The sequence below is a fragment of the Notamacropus eugenii genome, chromosome 3, assembly GCF_028372415.1.
Source record: "Notamacropus eugenii isolate mMacEug1 chromosome 3, mMacEug1.pri_v2, whole genome shotgun sequence".
Lineage (NCBI taxonomy): Eukaryota > Metazoa > Chordata > Mammalia > Diprotodontia > Macropodidae > Notamacropus > Notamacropus eugenii.
In genome coordinates, this window is record NC_092874.1 from 72,160,280 (window position 1) to 72,173,573 (window position 13,294).

The following is a 13,294-nucleotide window of genomic DNA, read 5'->3' on the forward strand; positions in this document are numbered from 1 at the left end:
CTCAAGTATACAGTATTTGATAAAATGGAAAACAAATTATCCAGAGAAAAAATTCCACATTTGTTCAAAACTTCTGGAAAATTTGGAAAGCAGTCTGGCAAATACTAGGCCTAGACCAACATCTTATACCACACTCCACAAAACATTCCAAATGGGTATATAACCTTATTATTAAATATCATGCTATAAAAAATTAAAAGAGAAGCAGATTATATACCTCTCATAGCTATGGGTAGGAGATGCATTCTTAACCAAGAGACAGAGCAATCACAAAAGATAAAACAGACAACTATGATTACTTAAAACTGAAAAGCTTCTGCACAGACAAAATTTATGCACTTAAGATGATAAAGGACATGGTTGAATGGAGAAAAATCTTTGTATAATATTTCTCTGATCAGGGCTTAGTACCCAAGAATATAAAAACAATTAATAGATATATACAAGGCTAACAGCATTTCTCCAGTACATAAGTGATCAAAGGATAGGAACAAACAGGTATCACAAATAAGAAGATTCACAACCATATGAAAGTCTGCTCCAAATTACTAATAATAAAGAGAAATATAAAACAATAACCCTGAATGAAGGCAAATTAGCAAAGGTAACAAAAAATGGCAAAAGGCAATGTTGGAGAGGTTGTGGAATAAACACAGTACTATACTGCTGGTGGAGCTTTGAAATAGCACAACTATTCTGCAAAGCAATTCTGAATTATAAAAATAAAGTGACTAAAACGTTCATATATTTTGAACCAGACTCTCCATTACTGGGCTTATCCCCCAAGGAAGCAATCAATTAATAAAGAGAAAGTACTCATATATATGAAAACATTTATAGAAGCATTTCATGTGATAGCAAAAAATTGGAAACAAAGTAGATGCCCATACACACCCTTAACCTGATCCTATATGGAGGACCACAGGTGTTACACATTGCACATGTTTTCAGACTTTTTCAAAGTATTGATCAGTTGTGCTGACTTTTTTCCCTTTTGTTGTCCTTGAAAACATAATTTTGTTATATAAGATACTTCTCTGGGAGGGGTAAGTGGAGGAATACTAAAGAAAAATGAGATGACAGTAAAAAAGAGACATCAATAAAAACTTTTTAAAAAGAATTTAATAAATTATGGTTAAACAAATAGAAATACAGATAGGACCTTCAAAAAGCAGTTTATATTAGGTACAAAAGGGAATTAAATATATGTTTGGTGGCATCTATTTAGAAGAAATTAAATATACTGCATTTTCAGCTAATTTTTAATCTTGAAAAAAAAAAACATTCTCCATTAGTCTCTTAAAACCACACATGAAGAATAAGCGTTTCAAGGACCTATACGTACAAAAATATTTATAGCAGCTCTTTTTGTGATGACCAAGAATTGGTAATTGAGGGGATGCCCATCAATTGGTGAATGGCTGAACAAGTTGTGGTATGCGAATGTAACAGAATACTATTGGGCTATAAGAAATAACAAACAGGCAGACTTCAAAAAATCCTGGAAAGACTTAGATGAACTGATGCTGAGTGAAGTGAGCAGAACGAGGAGAACACTGTACACAGTAACAGCTACAGTGTGCAATGACTGACTTTGACAGACTTAGCCCTTCTCAGCAATGCAAGGTCCTAAAACAATTCCAAAGGACTCATGATGGAAAATGCCATCCACATACAGAGAAAGAGCTATGGAGTCTGAATATGGAATGCAGCAGACTATTTTCTTCTTTTTTGTTTTGTTTTTTTCTTTCTCATGGTTCCTTCCATTCATTCTAATTCTTCTATACAACATGACTAACGTGAGAATATCTTTAATAGGAAGGTATATGTAGCACCTATATCAGATTGCATGCCTCTTGGGGAGGGAAAGAGGAGGGAGGGAGAGAATATTTAAAACTTGTGGAAGTGAACACTGAAAACTAAAAATAAATAAATTAACTTTAAAAAATCAGAATAAGCTTTTCAAATACTTCAAAAAGGAAAACTGTTTATGAACTTTTTTTCTTTACCTTTGGTAATTCCCATTCTGATCGAGATCCATCTGCACTGTAGTAATACTGTCTGCCTTGATCATCAACATGCTTCAACCACTATAAAAAACAAAAAATAAGGGGGAGGAGAAAGGATATTTTTTAGGTTTGAGAGGTATAATCCATGATCTTGAATCCTTTTCTTTCCTAATTTTTTTCTCCATTATTTGATGAAAGGAATATACGGCATATAGATAGCAAAAATTTAACTTATTCCCCACACAAAAGAAAAGTCATACCACAGATTAAGTGTTTTTTTTCCCCTCTTTTTCCCAATGTCACCCACCTAGCTTATGAGACACAATGGCATCTTGGAATGGATTTTCCAAGTGCTACAAATATTATAATCTCTATTACCACAAAGAGAGGACATGAACCAATGGATGGAAGTTTTAGGGAGACAAATTTCAGCTAACTAGGAAGGAAGCTTTATAACAATCAGAGCTGCCCACTGGTAGCTGGTTCTGCTGCCTAGCACAGGCATGAATGATCTCTAAGGTTCCTTCCTACTGTAAAACATTATATTCTCTAGGCATGGAATTGTGCATAAGAACATGCACAAAGAGAAATAATAAGGTAATTCCAAGAAAAGTATAATAAAAAAGTGGATTTTCATTCTTCTTAATTTCAAGTTACTTGGATTAATACAATTCTCCTTGACCTTTACCAGGATAGGCTGCCCTATTCCATGCATATCAATCAGGGGAACTACTGTAAAAACACAAAAGTAGCACACTTGTAGCCATTTTAAACAACACAGAGAAGGCAAAGGAAAAAGAAAGTGAATATTACCACTTAAAACATTTAAGATGGACCACTAAATAAAAACTCTGCCAAGTATAACTACCAATCACTTAGCCATAGAGGATACTAAACGTCTGAGACAACTGAGCAAATGTCTCTTTCCAAATCCAAACTAGAATGAGTTTGAAACATTATCTAATTGTTTTTAAAGTATGCATTAGTCATGATACATTCTCTTTCCACATCTATTATACTTGTATGTGAAAAATCAATGCCCCAAACTAAATATATGACAAATATCTAGATACAACAGAAAATGAATTGGAGGTCTCACAGCAATGTACATGACTGTCTTACAAAGCACAACATAAAAAGTATGGGACTAAAAGAAAGGTCAGGATAAAAACAAAGACAAAAAATAGATTACTTTGATACAAGTGCTAAAAAAGTAGGCCATTTAAAAAATGCAATGCAGCACATCTTCTTAAACAGATGTTGTTAATATAGTAATAACAATAATTGGTCATAGCTTAAAATCATGAATCTCTATTTAACTATATTGTTTTAACATCCATTAACAGCACAAATCTAGGATTTATGTCACGAATATTTTCGGCAAGTTTTATGGTATCAACAATATAGTACTTACTATATTGTTATTTTATACAAATTCCACAAACTTAGATCAGGTGATGAAAAAATGTACCTTTTCATTAGTATAGTCACTGGTATACAAGGTGTGCCCACGTTCATCCAACTCTTCTGACCAGCCCCTTGGAGGAGACCCACACTGACTATCTGACTGGCTGTAACAAGAACTGGGGTAGTTTTCTTCCGATGAAAGAAGCTAGAAATAGTCAGAAACATAAGGATTGTTTCTTTCAAAAATGAACATGTAGGATTTCAAAATATAAAACATCAATTAAATGTGGCTTGAAGGATCTGAAAACGGGGGAGGATATGAGGAAAGTGTCATATGTATTTTCAGGAGATACACAGACAGATCTTCAAAAACCACTGATTAATACAAAAACTTTAAACATGAATATAACAGTTTTTAACAAGAAAAAGGTGAGGCATATTTTTAAAACTGAAGAGTTTAAGAGCTGGTGAATTCAATTTTATGCACACAGACTCAGAGTTACAAGCATTACAAAAACATTTTAAGTACCCTTTGAGGGAAGCCTGAACACAGTAAAACTTTTTAAAAATCAAAAAACAAATGAAAAACTAAACAGTTATAAACACTCACACAACCTTTTCAAAACACTCTCAGACTGATGTTCCTTCTTTATTTCACTAATTTTTATTAATAATACTAACTTACAAGACAAGTACAATATTAAAACCTATTTCTGGGGAGAGTTTTAAGATGATATTTAGAAATTAGTTAGATCACTCTTTATTGGGCTCCCATACACCAATACTTAAAATACATGAAGAATTTCAGTATTCTATTAGTTTTAAATGTCCCTGAAATTTTGCCAATAGATTTGAAATCATCATATAATCACCAGAAATACCAGGAAAAGGTATGCTAACACTCTCTTCTCTTCTCTCTTAAAGCATCACATGTTTCACAAAGGTAAGGTAAGCTTTGTGTCTTAAAGAAGCATGGATTCAACCAACAACACTCAAGAATAGCAGGCAGGCCCCAGTGACTCAAGACTACAGATGTCTACGGGAATCTAGCCCCTTCCTCAATATCATTACTGAGGGCAGCACTATACTTCTCTGTTCCAAAAATATCCAGTCATCTTAGCTCAGCATGGGATTTAATATTTGAGGGTCAAGTTATCCTGCGTTTCAATTGTGGAGGAAGGGAAGTTTGGAGTGAATGAAGAATTTCTCTTCCACTAATTCTAAAGAGAAATCCATTGCCTAGAAAACATTAGACTCTTAATAATGCTTCTGGACTGACTTGAATATAGGAACCTACAGGAAATTCTAACTGAATTCCCAGTCAGAAGAACACAGAGGTATGGCAAAAGAAAAAATTAATGCAAATATGGAATCTTTAGTTTTTAATATAAATTAACATTTTTGATAGATGTCTATTTAAAAAACAAACTTAAACTTACTCTATAACTAGGTAGTGGATAGAGTACTAGCTCTGAACTAAGAAAGATTTCAGTTCAAATCCTGTCTCTGACACTTACTAGATGAGTGACCTTGGGCAAGTTACTCAACATCTCTCAGCTTTATTTCCTCATCTGTAAAATGGATATAATAACAATATTTACCTCACAATATTGTTGTGAGGATCAAATGATTTAACATATGTAAAGTGCTGCACAAAAGTTAAAACACTGTACATATTTTACTTGTTATTATCATGTAACATTATTAAATGTAAATGATAGACCTACCAGATATCTATATTTACGAAACGGCATTTATTACCTTCATTTACGTGTACCAAATTATTTTACTACACAATTTACTTTATTTTCAGTTTATTCAGTTCATGAAATGCAAAGTTAAATGTTCATTTAGCAAAGGTACCAGCTGCACTAATACAAAATTTTTTTCTACTGATAGGTTTCTCTAGTTCAAAGAAGACTCAAATAATCAATGTATTTAAAGAGATCTGGATACAAATTCAGAACTTACAAACTAAATAGCACTGACAAAAAATTAAAAGTAGAGAAAAATGTTAAAAAATAGGTCCTATTAAATTTAGGTTAAAAACAGGCAGCAGAGAATCTGAGGTTTATCACTGAAAGTTTATCACAGAAAAAATATCACTTTAAGAAAGTCCAATAAAATTCAACAAACTGACAAATTAGGAATATAAAATTATAAAGCCCCTTCCCTTGTGAAGACCTCCTGATCTTAAATAACAGTTCCCCAAACTGTATTTAAAACTTAAAAATCCAAATAAGTCTTTCCTACTTTTTGCTAAGAAGGAAATTTTATTCAAAATATAAAAAGCTCCATAAAGATCTTCTCTAAGAAGAAAAAAAATAAGGGGAATGAATCATCTCACAAGTAAAAATAATAATTAAGCCACAACTATAATTAATTAACCCCTTGATAAGCATGACACTATCTAGTTGAGGATAAAATTCCTATTTCTGCGTATTAAAATCACAAGTAACATAGAATATATTATTTAAATTACATGTGTGGGCATTTATATACTATATTGTAATGATATCTACATGCTAACTGTACCTACAGTCTTAGGTACCACAAGAGAAAGACAATAATTCAGTTATTTCAGTTGTCAAAATGTAAAGGGAAAACATGATAAAGCACACGGATAGAAATATTTTGGGTAGCAACCAGGCTACAATATTTGCCACTGTATATATACAGTGATGGTTCCCACAGTCAGTGTTGTCTCATTCATCAGGATTTCCCTTTCTACCATCACATTATGATCGGAAAAATGAGGATGGCAGCTTTTATTGTTTGAGAAAGCAATACAAACACACTTTAAATCAAACCTAATGAAACCACCTCCAGCACAAAAAGTACTGTACTTGTTTCATTGGTTTTTACAAATATTTAAAAAATCACCTTCATTCAGGTTTTATAACCTTGTATGTATAAAATCATCAGATAACACATCCCGCTCTTATCAAAAAAAACCATTCTTCCTGCCTTGCAAAACAAGCATAGTTTAAAAAAAAATTTTTAACAACCCAACTTGATCACATACACATATTATCTAAAATACGCCCTGGCTTTCCCCCCAATTATTATTAACAAGTATATACTGATACAACCAATCAGATTGATGAGGGGCAGGATACTCAAAAGACTCGAGGCTATCTTTTACATAACAATATGATTTATTTAATCATACATTTAATAATATCTGCCTCTTTTTAAGAAAATAGAATCAAATGTTATTTGGAATGTCACTAATTCCAACAATTCAAAAAAAGATAGAGTTGGCTGACATTTATACTGAAACTGAAAACTATTTGTTGGGCAAATTACTGTTATAAAAGAAAACCGGAAAAGAAATGTTCACCAATTTGAAGAAGAATTTTCAACCAATTTAGCTTCACCAGTTATTATGTAAGCAACGCTGTTCCTTTTAAGGATGATGCTTTCTTTGAAGTATAAATTCTAAAGCATTCTTACCTATAAACATTAAATCAGAAACTAGCTAATATTTGTCAAATGGAATTTGAGTCACTCTATGTACTTGAAAGGTAAAACTCCTTCCCAAACTGTCTTTCCAACTTCTCTGGATTTTCATATAAGTGATACTATGCAAAATCTGTTGTCAGAGGATCAGCCTAGATCATTTCAAAGAGGCTCACCACCAAAACACTGGCCTGAAGTGATGAATTTTTTTTTTGGCCACAGCAACTCACACAGATCATCCATTAAAATCTGTATCAATAATATTTCACCAAAGTAGTAAAGAAAGAAGGATGTATTTAATCTCAGAGAGAACATTGTATATTTTCATTTAGAATGGAGGAAAATATTGGAATGAGTAACTGAACATTTGAAAGAGTAAAATGGCGAAAAGAGTTAATTTACTGAAGAAACACAGAATTTTAGAATTAGTTCCTCTAGCAACCTCTCTAGAACCTTAAAGGGGTCATTCAACTCTTCAGTTCGCAGATAAAAAAACTAATTTGAAACAGTAATTTGAAAAAATATCTGCTGGCCATGAATTTATTGTTAACTAAGCATGTAAATGTTTTCTCTCACACAATAAGCTATCTAGCAGTAAACAAAAGAGAAAAATAAAAAATTTTAATATAAAGCTAGGAAAAAATTTTTAAGGCACAAAATAGCTTGGTACAGTAGAATGAACACTAGATTTGGAAATGGAGTTCTGGGTTCAAATAGTTGCTCTGTCACTGCAATTTATTACCTCAGAACACCACTTACCCTGTGTGGGCCCTAGTCTGGCCAGACTAGATTAATCGCTGGGATCCTTCCAGCGCCAAACCTAAAATCTTAACAATCAGTAAGCACTTCCTAAAAGCTTACTATGTGTCAAGCACATAAGCACATTAGACTGGTGATACAAAGAAAAGCACAACTAGAACCTGCTCTCAAGGAACTTAAATCTTACATTATTTAGTGATCCTGTAATGTTGCTATCTAGTTGACTGGGTTAAGTTACATAATTGCCTTTCCTCCACTTCTTTCATGAGTCTAAAAACTGGGCTGTTTCACCCAACTATTCAGAGCTGGTTGTGCTGTAAGACGGCAATAACTGAGCTCTGCAAGTAAGTCATGTTAAAGAAGCTAATTTTATAAAACAGTACCTACTAAATTATCTACTTAATACACTAATAAGTCAACTATTATCTTTAGACAAGATATGAGAAAAATAACCAACCCCCAAAAAATGATGAGGGGTAATAACATTTAGCATGTTTGAGGTCATGGATGCTTTACTACTTGACTATTACACAAATGTAACAGCTACAGAAAGGAAACCATTCATTTACCGTTCTTTCAAATAATGAAAGAGAAAGTTCTGATGACTGTCCCTGCCTGATTGCTTAAAACACTCCTACCTCTTGGTCTCCTGAGTTCTGGCAGTCTCCTTTGTTTACGTTGGCATCTCGAGTCCATCGAGGAGGCTTCCAGGTTCTTTCCTGTGTTCCTCTGTTGTAGTAATAACAACGTCCTGTACTGTCTTTATGAGTTTCCCATTCTCCATTAATCTGAATAGCAGGATTGCCAGGAAGAGGGGGGAGTGCAGACTGGGATATTTTCAATTCTTGTAGATTAGCATAGACAGGAGAATCTGGTCTTCCTTGATTTGGTGGTGTGGTTGGCTATTGGAACAAATTCAGAATATTTGATTTTAGGATGAAATTATGTTCATAAACTCAAAGTTAACAAAAGGTCATTTATAAAATAGGCATATTACAATGCAATTTTATTAACAAACATGCATATATTCTTTGTTAGGAAACATCTGCTATGTTGTTGAAAAGACAGAATTTGGACTTTTCACACAAATAAAGTCAGATCTAAATAACTGGGAAAATATTACTTGTCTATGGTTAGGCCAAGCTAATATAATAAGAATGACAATTCTGCCTAAATTAAATTACTTATTCAGTGCTATACCAAACTACTAAAAATTATCTTATAGAGCTAGGAAAAAATAACAAAATTCATCTGGAAGAACAAATGGTCCTGAATATCAAGGAAGTTAAGGGAAAAAAATGCAAGGGAAGGTATCCTCTCTGTACCAGATCTTAAATTGTATTATAAAGCAGCAATCATCAAAACTACTTGGTACTGGATAAAAAAATAGAGTGGTGGATCAGTGAAATAGGTTAAGTATATAAGACACAATTCACTATTTAACAAAAACTGATGGGAAAACTGGAAAATGGTATGGCAGAAATTAGGCATAAACCAACATCTTACATCCTATACCAAGATAAAGTCAAAATGGGTACAAGATTTAGACATAAAGACTTATACTATAAGCAAACTAGGAGAACAAAGAATAATTTATCTGTCATTTATGACCAAACAAGAGATAGAGAACATTATGAAATGCAAAATGGATGATTTTGATCACATTCAATTAAAAGGGTTTTGTACAAACAAAGCCAAAGCTACCAAGATTAGAAGGGAAGCAGAAAGCTGGGAAACAATTTTTACAGTCAGCATCTCTGATAAAGGCCTCATTTCTAAAATAGAGAACTGAGTCAAAGGATATGAACAGGCAGTTTTCAGAGGAAAAAATTAAAACTATCTATAGTCATATGAAAAAAATGCTCTATATCACTACTGATTACAGAGATGTAAATCAAAACAACTCTGAAATACCACATCACATCTATCAGACTGGCTAACTAACAAAACAGGAAAATGATAAATGTTGGAGAAGATGTGGGAAAATTGGAATATTGGTGGAGTCATTCTAGAAAGCAATCTGAAACTATGCCAAAGTACTATAAAACTGTGCATACCCTCTGACTCAACAATACCACTTCTAGGTCTGAATCCCAAAGAGATAATAAAAATTGGAAAAGGATCACATGTACAAAAATATGAGGGACTAGTTTCAAAATTCTATGATTATATGCAAATAATGGAAAAAAACATTTGTTGAAAATGATATAGCCAGAAATTCATTTAAAACAAAAATTTTTAATTACTTTTACAAATGAGCATTCTAAAACTATAAGTTAAAAAAATCTGCTAACAAGTCAACAGTTAATTGATGGTATTCTACTCTTACCACTAACAAAAAGTATCAATGACCATAAACAAATTACTTACTCAGATCTAGCTGTTTCTTCACTTGTGGAACTAATTTACTGCAACAATAAATAATTCATGTTACCTAACAATAAAGCTGTGAGATGAAAATTAGTGAGATGTGAAAAAATAAAAACAAAAAACCCCACCAAGTTTCTTGGAGACAAGCAAGCTCTCCTCATCTCATTCAAATTAGTGAGTGAGAAGATGGTAGTTACCTCAACAGAAATAAGGAACTACAAAAGAGGGACCAGTTTAGAAGGAAAGATAGTCAAAAAAACAATAACTAGGAAGTTCTCAATGTGATCCAGAAGAAAAATGATAATGACAATAATCCAAGAGCTCACAATAATGTCACTTTACTCTGAACCAATCAAATCATATCTGATGTAGGATGTTCAGTTTTAATTAGGCATTCATCATTCATTCATTCAACAAGCACTAAAGACTATTTCAACTAACTCTATGCCAATAAGAATGAGTATTTACAAAAATATTAAATGTCCAGACTAACAGAACAAGATATAAAGAATTTGAATAAAATAATCCAATTTCAGAAGAAGAAATTGAGCAAGCCATATTTGAATTTCCAAAGGGGGGAAAAAACAACCTGGGACAAGACGGATTTATACATGAGTCCGTCAAATTTTCAAAGAACAACTGATTCTAATATTATACAAACTGTTTGCAAAAAGAGGAAAAGGAGGGATCCTACTAAATTCCTTTTATGATACAAATATTGTCTTGATACCCACAAGCTAATGAATCAATAGAGAGAGAAAAAAACTAAAAATAAATCAATATTCTTAACATTGGTACAAAAATTTTAAGTAAAATTTTAGCAAAGAAGCAACAGCAAGATATTTAAAATACTGTACACCATGACCAAGCTAGACTTATTTACAAACATCTATTAAATGTCTATGTCAGGGACAATGCTACGTGTTTGGTAATACACAGTTGAAAGAGTTCTGTCCTTAAGAAGCTTACAGATGGAGTATGTCCAAAGCAGGGTGATCATGATATTTCACAAACCTGAGTTCATGATATTTCACAAACCTGAGTTCATGACATTTAAGGATAAGCTAAAGTAATCAAGGACATTTAGCTCTGAGAAGTGATAATTGAGGGAAATAAGATAAAAGAAATGTCTCCAAATATTTTACAAGATGTTGTGTGGAAGAAGAATTAGACTTGCTCTGCTTGGTTCCAGATGGCAAAAGTAAAGTCCCCAACAGGCAGATTTAAACTCAATATAAAGAAAAGTTCCTAATAATGAGAGCTGGCCAAAAAGACCACTTCCCAAGGTGGAAAGTTCCCCAGCAGTGAAGATCTAGCACAATGAAGACCCATCAATTAAAGATTAGTGACCACTTTTTGGATTTGTTCTGGAGATGACTGTCATTCATGTGTCTACTTATTCAATTACATGGCTTTTGTGGTCTCTTCTAATTCAGATTCTGAGATCAATACTAAACATTACGGTTAATTTATGATAAGTTACTAGAGTTCAGGAGAAGGACTGTTATAGCATCAATCAATCTACATAGAGATGACATTTGAACCAATAGCAGATGACAGTGTTCACTGGGGGGAGATGAAGAGAAAGAAGTGAGAAAATGGTCCATAACAGAGCTTTGGGGGTCAAAGTCCACCAATGGAACTTGAAAAGCAATCAACTGGCAGGAAGTAAGTGACAAGTGTTACAGAAGCCAAGGTAAAAGAATATGTCAAGGAAGATGAAGATTGAAAAAAGGTCATGTGATTCTGGAATTGGTGACTTCGATGATAGTAACTTAGAAAAGAATAGGTTCAGTGGAGTGGTGAGGTCAAAAAAACATCATGTATAAATATAACAAAGAATGGGTAATGAGGAAGTAGAAACAATGAATGCAGATGATACTTTCCAGGTGTTTAGCAGTGAAATGGGAGAAATACCACACAACAGTTTGAGAAGCTGGCAGGTTCAAATAGGTTTCTTTTAAAGCTATCATGGACCTGAACATCTTTGTGGGAAGCAGCAGGAAAAAAGCCAATAGATGGGGAGACTGAAGATGTACAAGAGAGAAAGAATGATCAACAGGGCCAGCTCTAGGAGAAGCGAGGAGATGGGAATGGGGGTCCAGGCTGTCAAATAACTGGCCTGGGCAAGGGCAAGTGCCAATCCCTTTGTTCTAATACAGGACTGCACAAACTGTGGCCCATGGGATTACAGCACCAAAGGATTTCTGGAGGCCTGCAAAAAACGTAGAGGAAAACACCCTTTATATGTAGAGAAAATCCTTGGGCGTCAGAAAGTGGCTGTACGCAGTGTGGGCTGCAGGTTGTGCAGGTGTGCCCTAATATGATACAATAAATATTTATTAAGCACTCACTATGTGCCAGACACTGTGATCTCCTCAAACACAGGAGTAAAGAAGGAAAGAAGTGAAGTAAAGAAGATGTAGATGGGTTTTGAGGGATGAGGGGTGAAAGAGGGAGCTCATGCTGAAAGACTTTAATTTCTCAGTAAAGTAGGAGGAAGAGATAACTGTCAAAGGGAATTTAAAGTATAGGAGACAATAATGGCTTGAGAACTGAAGGTTTTGAATAAATGCCAAAAGGAAATGGAGAGTCAATGATGAAAAAATAAGTTTTGTGGTACAGTACCAAAGGCCCAGTTCAGATTAAATAATGTGAATCTGTAGTGGAATTTACTGGCCTGGGCACAGTGAAGATATCAATTTGACTGGAGTGAAAGAGTTTGTATAGAAAAGGAGTGTGGTAGAGTGGAAAAGACCAGGAATTACAGTAACCTGGAGTTCATGCACCTCTGAGGGGTCTGTGCATAAGTTTCAAAGAATCTGTGAACTTGGGCAGGAAAAAATATTGACATCCTGACTTTTACTAACCTCTATGTAAAATTTAGCATTTGCATAAATTATGAATTTTTAAAATAACATTATACCAAGAAGGGATATATAGGTTTCACCAGATTGTCAAATGGACCTAAACACACCAACGTAAAAGTGAAGAAACATTGATTTAGAATCTAAAGACACAAATTCTCATCTTGGTTCTGCCATTACTAGTTAGGTACACTGCTTAATCACTCTAAGCCTCAGTTTTACCATCTGTAAACTAAAAAGGTTGTACTTAAGGGTTTTTAAGATTACTTCCATTTTCATTTGTGTTCTTCATGATCATATATTTTGCTGCCATTCAAATCTATTTTCTCTTTTTTAAATGTCCCACTAGATGTCAGTCAAGAGCACAAAATCCTACATATGCTTTATCTACAGGATACCTGTTACATTTTTATTAAATTG

At 33.6% G+C, this 13,294-nt stretch overlaps 1 protein-coding gene across 7 annotated transcripts in view; it reads right to left on the reverse strand.

Moving 5' to 3' along the window:
• ARHGAP12 (Rho GTPase activating protein 12) overlaps nt 1–13,294 on the reverse strand; it is a 128,522-nt gene that overhangs the window by 53,572 nt on the left and 61,656 nt on the right. For 5 of the 7 annotated variants that reach the window (XM_072651935.1, XM_072651932.1, XM_072651929.1 and 2 more), the window contains 3 exons: nt 8,276–8,539; nt 3,481–3,621; nt 2,010–2,090 (listed from right to left, as the gene is read on the reverse strand). In XM_072651935.1, the coding sequence (XP_072508036.1) occupies nt 2,010–2,090; nt 3,481–3,621; nt 8,276–8,539 (486 nt within the window). The remainder of the gene's footprint in view (nt 1–2,009; nt 2,091–3,480; nt 3,622–8,275; nt 8,540–13,294) is intronic. The other 2 variants (XM_072651936.1, XM_072651933.1) reach the window with 1 other exon arrangement.